The following is a 20159-nucleotide window of genomic DNA, read 5'->3' as shown; positions in this document are numbered from 1 at the left end:
GAGAGACAAGTGCATAATGGTGTGTGTGTTTGTCAGTTTGTCTGTGTGTAGGTGTGTGTGTGTGTGTGTGTGTGTGTGTGTGCGGTTACTCACAACTCTTTCACAACTGATTGAACAACAATGACACTGAACTATAACAACGTGCCGTGCTGATGTCGATGCCTAACGAGTTGTTGCGCAATTAATAAAATGTCCGACTAAATTGAGACCAACCGCAGTTGATGTCGATGTCTTAACACTGCTGTGACGTCACTGCGGTCAGACAACATCACGTTGTGGCGCATCCATCTCCCATAAGAAAACTCGTGTAAAGTGCACGTTCAATTATAAAAGATTGAGCTGTTGACTGCGATGTCAGATGGAATAGATGAAAACAAAAAAAAAACAGCCAAGTATTAAATTACCAACAGCTAAAACAGTTCTGATTGCATAACAATTGAGCGAAAGTTGCCAGAACACTACTGAGGAAAATTGCATGCACATAAATCAGCGACAGGCCGACAGGGAGACAGACAGACAGGCAGCCTCACTCACTCATCTACTTTGTTTACTTGGCTTGCCAAACAGACAGCTGGAGTAAAAAAATGCCAGTTCAAAATTATGAATTTTCATAGTCTTGCAGAGACAAAAAACAAAGCACAAGTAAAATAATTAATGGTCATGCCCAGGCCAACAACAAGAAATGCAGCCTGCCAGCAGCAACAAAGGCGCTGCCAAAACATGAAAAACAGATTTACATGCAAAGACCGCACAACTGAATTCTGAATACGATGGCACATGTGGGTGGTTGGAGTTGGGGTTGGGGTAGGGGCACTGGCTCTGAGCAGAGTGGAGTGTGAGCAGAGAGGGGGCTGCTCCATGCTGGGCAGATTGTTGCCTTGGTCACCGCCAGCTAAAGCACCAGTCGGGCTTGTCTAGACTTTAAGTTGGCTAATAGTCGACGCTACATCAACATCCTTTCAGCAATGTTTTCGTTTTTTTATTCGGTAGCTGTGCCTTGGCCCGGGCAACCAGAAATTTGTACTAAACCGAATTTTCGCTTTTGTATTATTTGCTCTGTTATTTGTGCCCAAAATTTGTTCGTGTGCAGCAGCAAAGTAGCAAAGCAGCAAAGGGAGGAGGACTGGGCTGATTTAGTCAACCATGGCGCGTTGAGCTGGCTTGGCTTTCCCTTTTATTTGAGTGCTGTTGCTGCTGGTACACTCAGAAAAGAAAACATTCCATGCATAATTGGGACTTATTGCCAAATTGAAGGCATTTAAGGATCAGAGTACGTTGCATGTTAGCCGAGGTAGAATATACTCTACTCAAAGGGAAAGTATTGATTATGTTTGAACGACTATATTGAAAAGGACAAACACAATTCTGAGTATGATCTTTATTCCTCGCTTATAACTATTTCCATCTGAAATTGAATATATTCTAAGCCATGAATCATTCTCTCAATAGTCATAATCTGAAGCCAAATAAGACAATCGCAATTTTCAGTGCACTGATACAGCTCCTACTACTCTCGTCTCCATCTGAGGCCACTTTCTGACTTCGCTGCTCGTTTTGTCTGCGTTTTTTCTGTTCTCGCATGCTTGCGACCCTTCAGTTGATAATGAAATACAAACGTACGAGAGTATGTGTGTTTGTATGTGTGTGTGTGTGTGTGGAAATCCCTTGCAAAAATACATCAGCTTAAAAAAACATCAAGCTGCGGTAAACGCCAGCAGCGGCGCGACAACAAAAACAACGCGCGATTGCAGTCACAAAGGACTTCATTTAGCGTTCGACGTGTGGCAGAATCGTGGACACGGGCAATAAGCGCAACTGCAGCGAGAAATCATAAATTAAGCCGATTTAAGCAGCAGCTGAGTAGCTTATTTTAATGCTGTTGGCAAGTTGGACCCCAGGCGATGGATCCAGTACGCAAGAAGGCTTAAGAGGGACAACGGCAGGCGCCACTTCATTTTGTTTAATGAGCGGATGCAACAAAAACACGCACAATAAATCCGCACTGCGACAGCAACAATACTGCGATCGCCTTCTTGAAATAATGCCACGGAAGAAGGATATAAAAGCAATTTGTTTAGTGCCAACAGGTAGCAGCTTTTATCTAAAATTGCCTTTTGGTCGCAAGTTCACTTTCACATAAGTAGTAAGCATTGGTAACCTAACTAGAGAATTTGTCGTCAAGGAATTGGATCCAAGGAGAGCACAATAAAAATAGTGAAAGCTTAATAAGAGGCGACTAGACAATATACAGAGCCATGAACCACTATGTAGATGTGGGCAACCATTTCGTAAGCCACAAACACACGCAAGGTTTCACAAATGCTGTAACAAATCAAGGCAATGGCAACTCATTATGCTGCCAGCAAACTTTCAACGTAGTTCAGCATCTACAATAGCAACAACATCTGTCTGAAGCAGATGAACTTGCAGCCATGACTGCAGCTTAACTGCGCCATTCTAAATTCAATTGAGCTTGAAGTGTTCAAAAAGCGCAAAAGTGACACGTAACACGCAGAAAAGAGCTGCAGGCGTCAGCCAGCGTTCCAGAGACAAACAAACAGGACGAAGAGAATATTGTGAGGTGGTTTGAGGCATGTGGCATGTGGCATGCGTAATACTCGATTCTGGGTTGCCCTGCAGCTGGCACCAGATGCAGCTCAGCCCAGCTTAACAGCCGCTGCTATTCCACCTACTCGTATTAGTCCTGTGAGAGACCAACCTGCAAAACAAACAAGGACGCGGCACCTGAACACCCACACGCATTCGCAATTTGTTTTAAATCAGATTTGCGACGAATTTTGTGTTACGCTCAAACTTTCCTAAAAGAAATATCAGAAAAGAATCGAAATAATGCGAACTATTTTCTTATTTCTTACACTATTTGAGTATCGGCAGATGTGATAGAACCCGATCTTTAATTGTGAAAAGCACACAAAGGTCGAAGGCAAAAACAAACTGTAATTCACTTTAAAATGTAAAGTATCTTTCCACATAAAATTCAATTCGAACAAACCAACAATTGCAAGAAGCCTATGCATAGAGAAATGTCACAGTAGAGTAAAGCGTACGAAAAACTCGTTAAAAATAGCCCAATAGCCATTAGTTTTAAATGGCGTGAGTTTTGCATAAAGTGGAATTATTTATGCAATCACGGCCCCCGGCCGCCGACCACTACCATCGCATTCGCTACTAACGTATTTGGATTTTGGTGGTTTTACTTTTTTGGCCACAAGCGACATGAGTTGACGAACTGACTATGTCAGTGCTAATGGCCTATTGTTGTAAACATTGTTTTAACAAGTTTATTGTGCATACAAACACAGTTGTTTTTGTTGCCTTTGCGAGCATTCCTGCCACATCTACTCCTATTCGTTGGCTCTCTATGATAAACTAATTGATGCCAGCAAGTGCGGTCGCGTAAATTTGGTAACCACACTCGTGTTTTCGATGGCATGACTGCATTGTTTGGAGCACTAATTGGCTTTTGAATTTAAGCGCCCAATATTTATACACACATACACACATATGTCTGTACGTATCGTACATATGAGTATGTGTGTGAACTGTGTGTGTGTGTGTGCGATGTGTGAATTATTGTTGCAGCAATTAATTGATTTAAAAGCCAATTAAATATGCATAAGCTGTCAAATGCATTTGGACTTCTGCTCTCTGCCCAATATTGCCAATTTTCAAGCGCTGCCTAGTCGCATTCAATTTTACTTTCTGCTGGCAATTTTCAAGCACCATTACCAACAACAAATTTCACACTTTCGTTAAGCAGAAGCAGTGAAAGAGCTATTTTAAATAGCCAGCACATAGCATTGACATTAATCAACACAGAGCAGAGCAGCTGTTCAAATAGAAATTGCGCATTTCGCTGCCACCCCACCCATCGAACAGCCCACATTCATCATCATCATCATGATGATCATCGGCTGAACTCATTTGTAATGCCAAAGCAAACAAAGTTGTTACCGCGTAGTTCTTGTTATTGGTTCTGGTATTTAAAAATGTCAACGAAATGAATTCCTTTGAGTTCATTAAATATTTACACTTTGGAACTGTTCGGCATTGACAATAACAAACAATGCTAAATTGGAAAAATGGAAAGCTGTGTTGTTATGCACAAATATCCTGTAGCGCGTAGTGCACTATTATAATGGTATTGTTCACGCTAAGAATTTCTTTTTAGAATAATATTAGCTGCACATACAGAATATTAAGTATTTAGTCCAGTAACACAGTTTAACGCTGCCAGTTCTTAATCATGTGTGACACTTTAATTTGTATATGCCTTCCATTTCAGCCATGAATTGCGCCGCATATTTCATTATTCATGTCAAGTTTGTTTCGATTAAATGGAGTATTCCAGGCTTTGGAGAAACATAGCTCTTTACCAATGCTATTTACATTTAATTAGTGTGCTAATGAAGTGTAGAAATTTGCGGCAGTATCCATATATCTCCTATCTCTCCTTTCGTTATAATTTATTTGTTTCTTTATAGATAATGGTCTAATAAATGTGACATAATGTTGCCTTGTTCTTCAGATCAGCTGTTTTCCTATCTCAAACCAAATAGAACAAACAAAATAAGAACAAAATGTGACAAACATTCAATTAATTTTGCTCACTACTGTATACATCTAGATATGTACAAAATAATTATTTTCACATAAGGGGATTAAATTTTGTGAACATAATAAATAATAATGGCTGCATATTCGAATTAAAAATAAAAATTAAACAGATATTAGAAAATAAACGAATAAAATTCATAAATATATACGCACACACACATGTATGTGTATATATACAAATAAAGTATATATGTATCTGTGTTTAAGCACACGAGACGACAAATTTTTCGCGCACTGGCACAGAAAGTTGTCAAATATTTCAAATGATTTGCAGATTTCGTGTTTGTCACTAAAAATGCCAAATTATTAGAAATAATTTATAAACGTTTAACAATTTGTTGAATGTAAATACATATATATATTTATATATATAAATGCGTCTATGAATGAGTGGGTTAGACAAAAAAATAAATAAATAAATTATGTACATACCAGCACGAAAATATGTTGGGAAATGAAAAATTTAACAGTTTGTGTACCGTGCGCAAAATTCGCGCAAAAAATAAACACATATACCAATTTATTTTTATCAAAAAGTTCATTTAAAACAAATGGTTAAAAAAATGTGCCAATGAAATACTAACAAGAGAAGACCTTTTCACTATTTGCACGCTTTTTCACGTAGAAACTCGTAGTCGAACTTAATTCATTATTGAAAATTGTATTTTTTTGTAAATGTGCCCCATATGGCGAAAACATATAAATTCCATTTGGAAATCGTTGGCTGATAGATTGAATTAAGGTAAATCTGACGGCTATGGCTATGTGCATCATGCATAATTGGCCATAATCCAATATATTTTCAAACACACAAAAGCAATTTGGGCTCAAAATTGAAGTCTCGCTTACCTTTTGCACTAGCAAGGGCTGGGCAAAATCCACACCGCCCTGCAAGCGAAAACCCCAGGGTTGGGCATCGAAACGTGATAATTTGATTTGCAGCAATTGTGGTTGGGCCATTGTATGCTAAAGCGCAGAGCTCTCTTTACGGTTGCTGCAAGTAAATAAATAAATAAAACATTATAATTGGATGTTGATGTGTTCATGGCGTATACTTGATACACATACTCGCACTGCATGTGTAAAGAGCTCATTAATTAGCAACAAGTGAGCAAGTGAGCAAGTGCGCAACTGCGTCCACTGCTAATTAATGAAATCAAAGCCAACAGCTTGCAACTGCAACTGCAACTACCCACAACAAATGGGCCATTTCCCCTTAACAATTATTTCACTTTTTTCACTGTTACTAACAATGACGGACGGCGACGTTGTTGCAAAATGTACGCGTTTTCGCACCAGCACTATAGTCTGCGGGCTTACCAACATTCATACACAGAGATAAGTATATCAGTCAGCTAGATCTGCGTGGAAGCGGCAGCTGCAACTGTTGGTATGCAGAAACGAGCTCAGAGTCTAGTTTCTGCCAAACTCGCAACATATTCGACTGCTCTTGGACACTGCCACAGGCGGCACAACAACCAATTGAGAAAAGTAAAAGCACTGTAGCTAAGCAAACACGACTTCGATATGCCCTTTACTATGGCGTATTAGCAAACTTGTAGCTAGAATTGAGAAGGTAACTAATTTCAGTCATAAATGAATAAATATTAGTGATGCAGGTATAGATAATTTCCAAACTTGGTTACTTTAGACACTAAATAGTAGTTACCGAAGGGTGTGTTCAAAAATATACTTTAAAAATCATTTTTTAAATACGGATTTTTTATAACGCGATAAGCACATTTAAAAACACAGTTTTATATTGAAGGTTAGACTAATTCCATTTTTCCATTTGTTTCAATCACTATTGAGCTGAATGTTTTTACTGAATGGAACTAAAATATTGCCAATTTTTTACATTACTATCAAAAACTACAGGAAGCAGGCGATAGATTGCCCATAAGCATGAAAATGTTAAGTTTTATTTGTGATCCAAACGACCATTTGATGACAGACAGATACAAAAATATATATTGTTTGTTTTGCCTAATAATGTTTTGCTGATAGATTCTGTGAATACAAGTAATACCAGCTCTTTTATTAGATTTCCCAAACTAAAAGTCCCTTTGAGTCTTCGGTTAGATGAAGGGTATAAAAAGGCCGAATTCAACTTTGTAAGTTATATATTTTTCGCTATGCTTTCGCACAAACACACACCCCCACCAGGTGCTAGGCTTCTACTATACAGTGTGGGCAAAAAGTAAGCGGCGCACATACTGTGGGGAACAACATGTACGAGTAAGTGCGGCTTACATGGCTTTTTTGCTGGTTATAGTCGTCATAGCTCTGTAATTTGCTCAGAGTGTTTGTCAGTGTGCATGCGTGTGTGTGTGTGTGTGTGTGTATGTCTGTTGATTTAGTTTGCTGCATAACAATTTTGCTGAGTGTTGTGTTTTTTATTAGCAAAGGCACATTTATGTTGACGTTGCTGCCACAGCGCTTGTTTCTGTTGGTGTTGCCGTTGCCGTTGCTGTTGCTATGTGTGCTGCCATGGAAGACACTCAAAGTGGAAGTAACTACATTAAGCTATTAAAACGACAGCAGCTGCTAGACGCCTGCCACACACACACACACACTCATACAGTCACCCTTTGCACCTCACATGCCGGCTGCCTTGCTTTGTTGCTCTTGTTGGTTGCTTGTATGTGAGCTCTCGCAGCTACTTGCAACCAACACTGACAGAGACATTTTAGCACACAGCAGTTTAATTAACGTTAAGTGCGGGTGGTAATAGCATAGAAACTGTCCATGCCTCTGTGCATATGTGTGTGTGTGTGTGTGTGTGTGTGTGTGTGTTTGTGCAACCGACTTCTTGGCTATGTGTGTGTGTGTGTGTGTGTGCAGGTGTGTTGTGTGTAACATGTTGGCGTCATTTGCATGTAAATACTTTCATAGACTTAGACCATTTGAACGAGTATGTGCACGTTTGTAGAAATAATTTAATTAAAATATGAAATAAATGTAAAATAAAAACCAAAATAAAGAGAGAACTTTCAGGCACTCTTAAGTAAATCCAACAGTGAGATAAACTGAATTTAATATTAAAACGAACAAAGAAAATCAATTTTAATTTCTTATGAAGCTCAATTGAATGCATATTGTTTGAAAGCTTTATTAAGACATTTTTTTTTTTCAAGTCACGCCAAGCTGTGACTAATAATCCATAAGCCAAAAAGAATGCCACACACACTCACGTACTTATTTCCTGATATCCGATGTCATTCGGACAACAACAATAACAACAACAGCATATTTGCATTCGGACAGCGGCTGCTGTAACAGTAAAACTTATCGCTAATAACTTTTACACACAATTGGCAAATTACAATTTATTTATACGCGGCGCGAACCACGACGACAACGTCACCGTCGGCGTCGGCGTCAGCGTCGGCGTCGCCGTCACCGTCAGCATCAGCATTGGCTTTTGCATCGACCACAGCACGATTCGTCATGTCGCGGCGCAGCTGATTTTATACCGCGATTATTGCATTTGCCTAAAGGCCGCCTATAAGCCGTATGCATATGTGACAGCGAAAACACTGCGAGAAAATCAGCACTCGAAGACCCGAGTCTTAGTAAAATTGCTCTATAGCTAGATATCCCAATCACCTCAGACTCTAAAGGAATTCCCAATTCCCTCTTGGCCCGTGCTTTGGTAAAAGTTAGTGCCTCGAGTGACTCTAAATTCAGCCGTCTTAATTATTCATAATTTTATTCAAACTTATGTCCTACTCCAGACACATTTCTAATTGATCTGATCAATTACTGTATTTCCACCAAGAAGGTTCACGTTTTAAAGTCTAGAAAAGTCTAGTTAAAATACATACAAGTATATATTCCATACCTGTGATCTTTTTGATTATATTGAATTTATTGCTGAAAGTGTAACCCTCAAGCTTAGGTATGGCAAGTAAATGGCTTCGATAGGAGCTTTTTGTATGAGTAAGGAAGTCAATGTCTTAGGTCTCTCACTCAAAAGTCTGGCTGTTGCAGACAATATCCTAATGACCAACTGAATATGAATATTGTTTTGTTGAACAGTGCTTTAGTTTTTAGCTTGATATTTGAATAATAATAATAATAAAAATACAAATAATAATATTAATAATGCCATTACATGCAATCGAATCATAATTTTCGGAATTTAAAGTTCAGCGCTCCTTTAAGCTTTGCATCGATTATTTTTACATGCAGAACAATAATTTCGCATAAAAAGTTTATAATAATTATTTTGTTTTACATTTTTAATTGATTGTCTAATTAATCTATTTCGTGATTTTATTTTCGTTTTGTCTCTGAGTGCACATGTGTGTTGTCCGCGCCTGCGGTTGCATTTTGCATTTCATTTAATTTGATTCGGGGAGAGCAACAAATCAATTTGCACACGGTAGTTTAGAAGATTTATGGCATGTGTGCGTTTCATATTTTAGGTGAGGCTTTGCATGCAAATCATTTTTAACGATTTCTTTACAACATTATTTATTTGGCAGGCACATTGTTTCCCCGTTTTGCAGGCTAACAAGCGGAAGAACACGCTCATATACTATACACATAAAATAGCGTTTGGGAATTATGCGAGCTTTAAGCCGATTTCCTGCCATTCATACAAGTATGCCCACAGAAAGCTTACACAACCATAGCACCATATCTGTAGAGATTATTTACCCACGTTTCGGAGAAGAGGGGCCATGACTCCTCTTAAAAATAATATTGAAAAACAAGTAACATCCAATCGATTGTGTCATTAGCAGTTACTTCTGCAAGCCAGTCTCTCTATCGACCTGTCTAAAGCGAATGACCGACCAATCGACCAATGGACCCATGGACCCCTCGGCAAAGCACCAAATACAATGCCAAACAGAATGCTGCCACAATCAAACAGAGCGAAACCCGAAACAAAAGCTAGCCATCCATGGCTGGCATGGTCTTGGAATGCTGCTTTCAATACCGGCAATGATGTCATGTATCTGAGTGTGAGTCAAGCATTTCGGGAATGGCAAATCGGTTTAAGATTTCGCACGCTACTCAAACTGTATTGAAAATTAGGTAGTGTGGACCATTTCATGTGTTTGTTGCATATTTTCAATGATTGTTCTATGCTCTCCCGCTCTCCATTACAATCTCCCTGACTACGCTTTGTTAGCAAGTAAGCGAATAGCATGATTTGGGCATTTAACTCCCAAGTTAATAGCCCAAGTTCCCGAAAGCGCTCAAGCCCCACTCAAAGCTACTTACTCGCACGCGAATTGCATTTAATGAGTATTTACACATGCACAAAATTATTCAAGTATGCAATATATTTGACTCTAATGAGCTATCTAATTACAGGCTCCTCCTCACACACTCCGCCCACACTGCAAAATGCAACGAACAGTGAATTATATATGGCCCTAAACCAATTCAAAGTTGGGCAACTGAGTGCACGTGGAAAGGCGATGCAAAGATGTTCATTAAAGTGAATATTCAACATGATATACGCATTTATTCATATTATTGGACTTCAATTTCAGTTTACACTTGCCACAAAATAAACACAAGCAATTGCTATTGCACGATTGAAATTTCTATAATTTTCAAATTTAAATGTATGAAAAGAAACTTTTAGTTGTGATGCAAATGTCTGAGACTTCAATATCCGTTTTCATTTGCCGCAAGAAATGCACGACTGTTTGGCTATAAAGTTTATAATATTTTTAAATTTAAAAGAATGAACGAATGACGCTTTTATAATTATAATTATAGTATTGATAAATTATTTATTTATGTTGTACGAAAAGAACTTCAGGAAGTTTTAGTTGTGATGCAAATGTCTGAGACTTCAATTTTCATTTGCCACAAGAAATGCCTGATTGTTTGGCTATAAAGTTTATAATATTTTTAAATTTAAAAGAATCAACGGATGAAGATTTGATAATTATAATTATGTTTATTACTAATTTATTTAATTATGTTATGAACTTTAGCAACTTTAGTTTTGAAGCAAATGTCTGAGACTTCAATTTCTGTTTTCATTTGCCACAAAATAAACAAAAGTCTTCTGCACGATTGTTTGGCTATAAAGTTCATAATATTTCCAAATTTAAATGTATGCAGATTTGATAATTATAATTATGTTTATTGCTAATTTATTTATTTAGGTTATACCAAATATCTGAAGATTCGAAAAAAAGAAGTAAATATGTTAACAGATTTATATTTATTTTTTTGTATAACACATTTTGTTTATTGTAATAAAACAGCACTCGTTTATGATTATATTTTACATAAAAAGAGCGATCCCTGTATCTGGGCTTTGGTGTTTTGCCTCGTATTTCTTTTTATTTCGTCAAATAAATAAACTGCATATGCAACAGCTCATTAAAAGCCACTTGAGGCTGTGGCAACACGCAAACAACTTCAATGCGGGGCATGCAGCATGGCGCGTGAAGTACCGAAAGCCTTACGAAGAAGAAGGAAAAATGTAAGAAAACACTACTTGAGTTGTTGTTTTTTTTTTTTTACTTTTGCTGCTATTTGGTGCTTTTGCCTCATTTCCAGCAGCACAGCTTTTGTTGCAGTTATTGTGGTCGTCATTTTTTAGGCCAAAGAAAAGTGAAGTTGCATGCCAGCCTTCATCACCATGGCGACATTCACCCACTAACAGCCATGAAATTAGAGGGAAAGAAAAAACCTAAACTCTACATCAGCACTAGCACTCGTAGCAGCAATGTGTGGCAGAAATAACAAGCGAGCCACGCACACTTCCACAGACACACACACGCACACACACACACACACACACACACACACACACACACTCACACACACGCAGTAATGGCCCTTGGGCAGGCGCGCAGTTGCTGCCTCAAGTGGCAAACGCGACGGCGTTGATTTCGCATTTATGCAAATTTCAGGCGCGCTCTTCAAGCTGCGTTCTACGATTTTTTAGTTGCTTTTTAGTTGCTCCGGTTGCTGCCGTCCTTTCTTGTTTTTTTACTTGCTTTTGTTGGCTTAGCCAAACTAAACTTTGGCGAGTGAAGCTGAAGTTGTGCGCCGCAGTTGGCGTTGCACAAATGGAGGCACATACTCGTACTCGACGAACACATACACGCTCAGACACAATTTTCCATTACCATATGTATGTATTTTTTTGCGGCTGACTGTGACGTGACGTGACGTCATGTGTGTTGTGCGTGCCTGTGGCTTTGATGCAGAATATTTGGCTGACTGGCTGCCTGTCTGGCTGTCCAACATATCCTGCCTGCCGCTGCTCCCCAGGCTGTCATTGCGCGTGCTAAATGGGCGTAACTCAACTGTGCCACAACGCTAGCATCTACGAGTATGTCGGCGTCGACGTCGAAGTCGACGTGGACGTGGACGTCTTTTTTAAGGCTACCGGTTATTATGGGCATTTCTCGTTCCAAAGACAAAAGTTGTTCGAAAACAAAAAACCAAACCAGCACAGAAAGCCAGAGAACGAAAACGAAAATGCATGTGCTTTTTCATCAAAGCACTTAAGTACGAGTATTTCAAAAGTTTGCTTTTTCGCAGCATTTTAACTGACGTTTTGAAGCCACCAAGCAATAACCGACTAAGCAACGCGACGTATACTTAATGTTTGTCTCTTTATTTTACACTTATTTTCCATATTTTTGCATCGCACACAAACTGACAAAAGCGACACTTGCTCTTAGTGTATTCTTCTTGGCATTTTCAAGTGCTCTGTCAACTCTTACACACGCATACACACACTCACACACACACACACACATCGTAGGAGCGAAGCCACACATGCTAGTACTAGGCGACTAGTAGAAGAGAGAAAGAGTGAAACGACAAATAAAAGCGTTTATTTTGCAACAAGGGAATGCAAGTGGCAGTCAATGTGGCAATTTTCACCTGGAATACTGGACGCGGCTGTACACAGAGGTCTATCTGCCCGTCTGTTTGTCTGTCCGTCTGTCAGCCAAGCCAGCAGACAGCTAATCATTCAATCAGTTGGTTAGTTTCTTGCGTTCTCCACCTGTTGGCTTTGCTTTTCTTAAGTTTTGTAAAAACCTTCGAACTGTAAATATGTACATATATATAGTACAGTTCGTTCGATTTGTCACAGTCTGGCATTCCAGCTAACTGCTTCACTGGCTTTCTTTCACGCCATACCCTTGATAAGGCATACTAGGGAAAGGCAGACATGAAGACAGTCGTGCGATAAATTCATTTCCACAAAACGCGCAGAGCCACAACAGCCCACCAGCTTTATATAAAATATTCAATAAAACGCATTTGATTACACTTCACTAATGTTAGTTTTAATTTACTAGAATTTCATGGCGAGCATTTTTTTTGATTGCGAAATTCCGCCGTAATTTGCAATTTGTTGCCTGTAATTAGGCAAAAATATTTTACATACTTTCAATAAATTATAATGTGCAACGACAGCGATCGAATTATATTACATTTCACATGCTTTAGTCGCACATAAATTATGTGCCCATTGAGTATAAAAATTATAATTATGAATTTTATCAAAATGCAAATCAATTCAAATAATGATTGAAGTGAAAAGTGAATTTAAAATGAATTCCGTGCATTGAACGGAATGCTGATATTAACACTCTACTAATTAAAATGCTCTGCCATTGACAACAAAAAATCTCTATCCTGTGATTGCAAATATTCTTTTGTCTTTTTCAGAAGCAAATTTGTATTTCGTATTTCATTTTGTCATATAGTACGTATGTATGTGTGATTCGAAGAATATTAAAGTATTAAAGTTTTCTATGCATACTTACTGAATACAGAAACTAAAATGTTAACTGGCTGTTTACATGTATAAGTTATATATTTATTCTATATACAAGTAGGTCTGTTCACCTACTGATATTCGAACGAAATTATTGAATTATCAATTTTATATATTTATTGCGCACAATACAAAAATTAAATCAGGGTTAAAAAAGGCTTTACAAATTGATAATGAATTGTGTTACGGAAATATCAGCCTTTTTTATGCCTGTTTCGAATCAAAAATCTTGGCCACGAAAATATCATATGTCCTCTAAATATTCCCAAAATTCTCAATCAGTGTCGATTAATCTACATTCATTTCAGAACACATTCCATTTCGACCAGCGCTAAGTAAACTAAATAGCCATGTATAGAGTTTTGTATTTAAACAACGAACCTTAATACAGCTGGCAACTGCGATAAATAAAATGACTAAGTTTGAAATGACAATACTTGTACGAACATACTCGTATATATATACTTGTATTTGTTTACTTATATTTTTTCATTTTCATGCCGCCCTTTGTTTTTGTGTTGTTTGTAAATCGGTCATTGCTGATAAGTAAATACAGTTAAGTAAAAAGAAATATATGTATTTAGTATATAAACATTTTGCAGAACATTCTTTATAGATAGCGGGTGGGGCTTGCGATTTAAATGTTGCATGTTGTGTGGGTCACATTTTTTACACATACATACATACACACACGTATGTGTATGGATGCATAAAAAATAAAACAGCAACATAAATAAGTTATATAAATTAATTAAAAAGCAAATCTCATGAATTAATATATTCACGCTAAGCCTCCAGTATATTATAGTACGTATGTGTGTATGTATAGCTACATGTGTAAAACGTTTATTTTTTATGGGCCTTGGCTTTGTTTTAACAACAATATAAAATCTGTCATTGCAATTGTTAATGCCACATTAGTATTTATTTTTTTGAGCTAATAAAATGTAATTATCAGCGAATTTATTTAATTAGCCATACAAAGTGGCCAGCATGCACTTGGCCGATCTGCACACACAAACAAACACACACACAGACACACATTTACATATGCACATTAATTTAACGGGTGGTTACCAATGCGGTCCGACTTTAAGCTGATGTAATAATTTGTATATTAATTTAGAAGTGTGTGTTTTAGACCCTATTTTCAGCCAAATATTGTAATTTGTTGACATTTTCATTTCAATAATAAATTTAAATATAATAAAAAATATTCAACTTATCCAACGTGAATATTTTAATTAGCTTAATTCATCTAACAATTTATTTTAATAGGCCGAAACTTTTACAAATATGTTTCTATAGCAATTAACATTTAACATTAAAACAAAACAAAAGGAACATTTTTAAATTTATTTTCATCCTTTGAAACGAATTTTGTAAAATGGAATATATAAATATTTTTGTTTAAGTCTGAGACTTGTCAGATAAAAACAAAAAAGCACATTTTACAGAACACCCTTTAATTCAAAGAGTGTATCTAAAATGAATATTTTTATAATTTTTATACCCTGTACCCGTAGGGTAAACAGGGTATATTAGGTTTGTGCAAAGTATGTAACATACAGAAGGAAGCATCTCCGACCCCATAAAGTATATATATTCTTGATCAGCATGACGAGACGAGTCGATCTAGACATGTCCGTCCGTCTGTCCGTCTGTCCGTCCGTCTGTCCGTCTGTCCGTCTGTCCGTCCGTCTGGATGAACGCAAGGATCTCAGAAACTATAAAAGCTAGAATAACCAAAGTTGGCATCCAGATTCTCCTAGGTCCGAGTAAGGACGAGTTTATTTTTTTTTTTTTAATTTTCCCCCCCTTCCCCCGCTACAGAATTTCGTCAATAGCGTCCACATTTCAAATGCTACCTAAACCAAACTTTGCACACATAATTTATATATAATTGTCTACTGTTGTTCAAAATTTTATTCAATTCGGTCAATTCTAAGAAAAGTTATTAGCGAAACAAATTCTCGCCAGTACAACCCCCACAAACTGCAGCAACAAGTTCGCTCTTCTTCTTCCTGTTTTTGCTGCTGCTATGGGCGCATATAACTCAGTGAGGGAAGTTTACCTGGGTACAGGGTATTACACTGTCGGGCTTGCTCGACTGTAGCGTTCTCTCTTGTTTTAAATGTATACGGCATATGTATAGTATATAAGAGTATGCGAATATCAAATGGCAATATAATTTGGTTGCCAACTGATTATTATAAAAAGTGATTTTATTTCTCATTTTTTATGATGCTGCATTATTTCTGATAACATTTTGGGCTATCAGGTTGGACTGGAGTTAATTTATTTGCACGGAAATGCAAACAGAATTGTGGCAAACGAGTAAACAATGGTAATAGAAAATCAAATCAAATGCACAAAGTGCTCTGTTTGACTAAAATTGTGGTTGCAAATTTCACAATTTTAGCTGTTTATCACTTTTATTAAACTGTATTTAAAATATAGGAAGCTGGAGAGCATTTCAAATAAAACTCATTAAACATTAAACAAAGAACAGTTGTACACATACATACAGTAAATATATATATATATATATGTGTGTGTGTGTGTTTTTTATGCATTTTGATTTAATACAATTAATTTAAAACTATTTTAATTACCTTTTTTTGCATAATTGGTTGCTTTAATGACAAACCAAATGCGATTAAACAAATGCAATGCGCTTGACAATTATCAGACTGGCCGCAGACAACATCTGCACACTGCTAATTGGTTGAGCTTAACTAGTTAATGTCAGTTGGAGCCAAGGCTAATGACAGACGGCAGATAGGCATATAGGCAGCTAGGCCATGGCAGATAAATGCAGCAGCTGTCGCTGACTTTAAGTGACAGGGGAGTAGGCACATAAGTAGTACTTTGTGCTCGTACTTCCTTGCAGGACGAGCCTGCCGAGGCTGCCGAGGCTGCCGAGCCTGCCTCGCAACAGCGGCAATAATTCTCAATCAGAAATGGACTGTACCGTTTGATTTATGTCAGGCCTTATCACTTGTTGCTCCTGCCGCAAAGCTACGCCCACCAAATGGCGTACAAATGTGGCCTGCCAGCCGACGATGGCTTCAAGTGCAGGTCCTGCTCCGTGTGCGACCACAACAGACGGGGCGACTCCTGCGTGACACTTTACAAAGTGAAGCAATTAAGTTGACAAAGTGCTGGGCTCTTTGCACACGCACCGCTCTGGCAAATTTGTAACGGCAGCAGGGAAAACACTTAAATACATTTTTCGAAATACAAGTACTGCTTAGAGACATACTACTCGTAGTTACCGACAGCTACAAAGATACACATTCGTCTCAAGCGCCAGTGTCAGTAACTTTCCTATACTAGTATTACACATTTACCACACTTTTCTATACCGTCAACGATGTTATGCAAATTGTTATATTATAAGCTCGTATATATTTTTATTACGACTACAAACGATGCAACTTGGCAAATATTTGTACGCGTATTTGTTTCGGTGCCGCGGTTGGCTCTTGGGCTGTCTCTTTAATTTGTCACTCCGCCTAATGGACGGCGACAAGTGTCGGTGACAATGTTGCAACAGGCAGCAGCCGGCATAATAGATCAGCATTTCAAATGCGGCCAACGCCAACATCGCGTATACTTAAAAACATATTTTTCATTAGAAACACACAAATATCTTTGCATAGCTGCCACGCTGGCTCTTAAGCGGCCAAATGCGTCTCATTGTCAGCTGCATCGAATGTTAAATACGTCTGTTCTTTATTTTTGTGTCTCTGAACATTTTTCCCATCTTAATGATGTTGTAATTGGAGCTGCCCCGCCACCAGCTACAGTGGAGACCACTTAAAGAAGCCACTCAACATGTTGTTTGAGGTTAGTGCTCGAGTACATGTCTCAGCCGTATCACAATTTATCCTTCTTATCAGCGTAGAGCCACGACTCTCCAGCAAATCGGTTGAATTAAATGACTTTATTTATGTTTTATTCTTAAGCAAAATGTCGAACATGCGATATATTTTTATACAAAGTTTTCTCATTTGAAACATTCTCTACCTAAGTTTTTCCATCCTTTCTAGCCATACTATATACATATATTAAAAACAATTATCAATACAGAGCTATCTAACTATCTTCAAGGCTTGCATTGGGCGCCTATAATTTACCAACGTTTGTAGGGAATGCGGTATATACATATGTCATCATTATCTCTAGAAATAACTTTACTTTAGTATGGTTTATCATTTTTGGATATAATTTCTTTTACCTTTCCAGAGCAACAACTGGCTCTGAAATGAATCTGAATGATAAATATATATATACAAATATAAATATTTGATTGCATAAGTCTATGTCCCCCCTGTGGGCTTAGTTAAATTTCATCGCAAGGCAAATTAGAATTGTCAATAAAAGACCCATAGAATTTATGACGGAGCCAACAAACATTATTAAATAATACTTTGCTTGGAATTTGCAGCTGTTGTCGTGCCTCAAATTTTTGTTTTCCGAATACTCAAAGCATCAGTTGGCAGCGAAAAATAAAATGAGCACCGAGCTCAATTCTCAAGCCATTTGGGCCACCAATAAATTGTTATAGATATTTGAATAAAACGCTTTCAGTCACTTTTTATTTGACATTGCTGACTTTTGCGGCAAGTCGTGTGCAAATAATCATTTATTTTCTTAACGTTTAAGCTTTTCGCCAAATTCTTCGCAAATCTCAGAGAGCGTAGCGCAATCGATGATCGTTGAATATCTTTTCGAATGGTAATGTTCTACGACACATTTCACAGCAGATATTCTTTGATAGGTTAAAGATTTAATGTATCTGCATATTCTTTGCACTGGCCCTGGGTGGGCGTAGTGCTATTTAACGCTCAACTGATTCGACAATGGCAAACAAGATTTTGGGAACTGAACGCCTAATTTCGAGCCAGGCCTTCACGGATGGCAGACAGAGGCGGAGACGCCCACAGTGGCAGGCGCCAGGGAACTTGGCACAAGGGTAAGGTTATTAATTTAATTCATTTTCATTGAGCTTTTCTTTCACTTTGGCAAAGCAAAGGCAAAGGCAAAAGCAAAAACATAATGGCAAGTATGTGACAATAACGTTTTGATGTGTGACTTTGGCATTGACGTCTGCACGAATTGCTTATTGAAATGGTCGCGAGGGTAAAAATAATTGGAAATTTGTTTAAATAAATCACACACAAGGCGAGCTAACTATATAAATACGAGTATATGCTATGTGTGGGCAGCCGCGGCACTGAAGGCACTAAAGGCACTGAAGGCACTAAAAGCCACTGAACAACAAGAAAGCATTGTTGTTGTTGCTCACTACAAGCACTTGACCATGCCGTTTAATATATTATTTATGTGCCGCCGCCATCAACTATGCACACATACATAGGTCAATTCACATCATTTGCTCATCGAGCCGGTGGCAAACGTTTAATTATTCGAGATATGAGATTCTGCATTGAAAACCCGATTCCCAATCGCCTTTTTAATGGCTTCACTTGTAGTTTAATTCTCACGTACAACAATCAGCTATTAGGGTCACTAAAAAATGAGCCAACGCGCTTGTTTTCAAGATGCTGTGATTTATGAGCACATGCCGCATGAGAATTACGACCTGCACATTAAACTACATATTCAAATACGTGTGTAATACATAATTTCTTCGCATTTAATTTTCCCTCCAAAATTGAAAATAAAAATAAATGCGCATTTTGCACTGCGGCTTGTTAGGCGCCAACGATCAGATGTTGTTTATATTTATGCGGGTTTTTACCAATCAACACACCAGACATGACATACATACAGACAGACAGACAGACAGACAGACAGGCAGGCAGGCAGACAGACAGACAGACACTCGCACAGACACTTGGAGTGTAGAGCGACTCAATTGGTTTTGTGGTTTGAGGCGTCCAAAATGCTTGCGAGTCACGTATGTGTCTCGGTCTGCACTTTTATCTGCAGGTTTTGTTTTCATGCCCTCTCTTTTAGGTGATAGGGTATGCTGCATTTGGCATTCAAGCTCCACATGCACCAACTAGACGAACCACCAGCGATATTCATATTAGTTCCAACTTTTTCAAGCCACTTCTTTCTCTACTATAAAGGTATGGCAAACCCTATAAAAGATCTCCAACACTACGCTCTTTGAAATATTTGACTCAGAGTTGTATTTGATCTGAAACTTGTAACCGAATCTTTTTATTAAAATGAGAAACAATTTATAAAGGGTGGACCCCTATCGGAATCTTATGCTATAACCAATGATTTGGATTAAATTCAATATGGGGATTTTTTATAGCCTGTACCCAAAGGGTGAAAGGCTATACTAGTTTTGTGCGCATGTATGTAACACACAGAAGGAGGCGTGGCAGACCCCACAAAGTATATATATTCTTGATCAGGATGAGAAGCCGAGTCGATATAGCCTTGTCCGTCCGTCCGTCTGTCCGTCTGTCCGTCTGTCCGTCTGTCTGTCCGTCTGTCCGTATGAACGCAAGGATCTCAGAAAGTATAAGAGCTAGAATAACCAAACCTGGTTTCCATATTCTCCTAAGACCGAGAAAGTACGAGTTTGAGTTTTTTTTCGATGCACCCCCCCACTCCCCCGCAATTCGTGTTTTTTCTTATAACTTCCGTAATTCTCGGAATTTTGAAATCAATTTTGGTAGGTACATCCAGTTAGTACTAATGTGTCCGTATGCCAAATTTCATCATGATAGGTCAATTCTGAAGAAAGTTA

At 38.0% G+C, this 20159-nt stretch overlaps 1 protein-coding gene across 17 annotated transcripts in view; it reads right to left on the bottom strand.

Moving 5' to 3' along the window:
• The window catches only part of LOC115627286 (PDZ and LIM domain protein Zasp), a 74954-nt gene that overhangs the window by 45533 nt on the left and 9262 nt on the right, over positions 1 to 20159 (bottom strand). For all 17 annotated transcript variants that reach the window (XM_030522928.1, XM_030522921.1, XM_030522987.1 and 14 more), the window contains exon 3: positions 5488 to 5632. In XM_030522928.1, coding sequence (XP_030378788.1) covers positions 5488 to 5598 — 111 coding nt within the window. In that variant the 5' untranslated portion in view covers positions 5599 to 5632. The remainder of the gene's footprint in view (positions 1 to 5487; positions 5633 to 20159) is intronic.

Source organism: Scaptodrosophila lebanonensis, unplaced genomic scaffold (genome assembly GCF_003285725.1).
Source record: "Scaptodrosophila lebanonensis strain 11010-0011.00,11010-0021.00 unplaced genomic scaffold, SlebRS2 tig00000001-arrow-pilon, whole genome shotgun sequence".
Lineage (NCBI taxonomy): Eukaryota > Metazoa > Arthropoda > Insecta > Diptera > Drosophilidae > Scaptodrosophila > Scaptodrosophila lebanonensis.
Note: the sequence above shows the minus strand (reverse complement) of the source record. Positions and strands in the feature narration are given on the sequence as shown.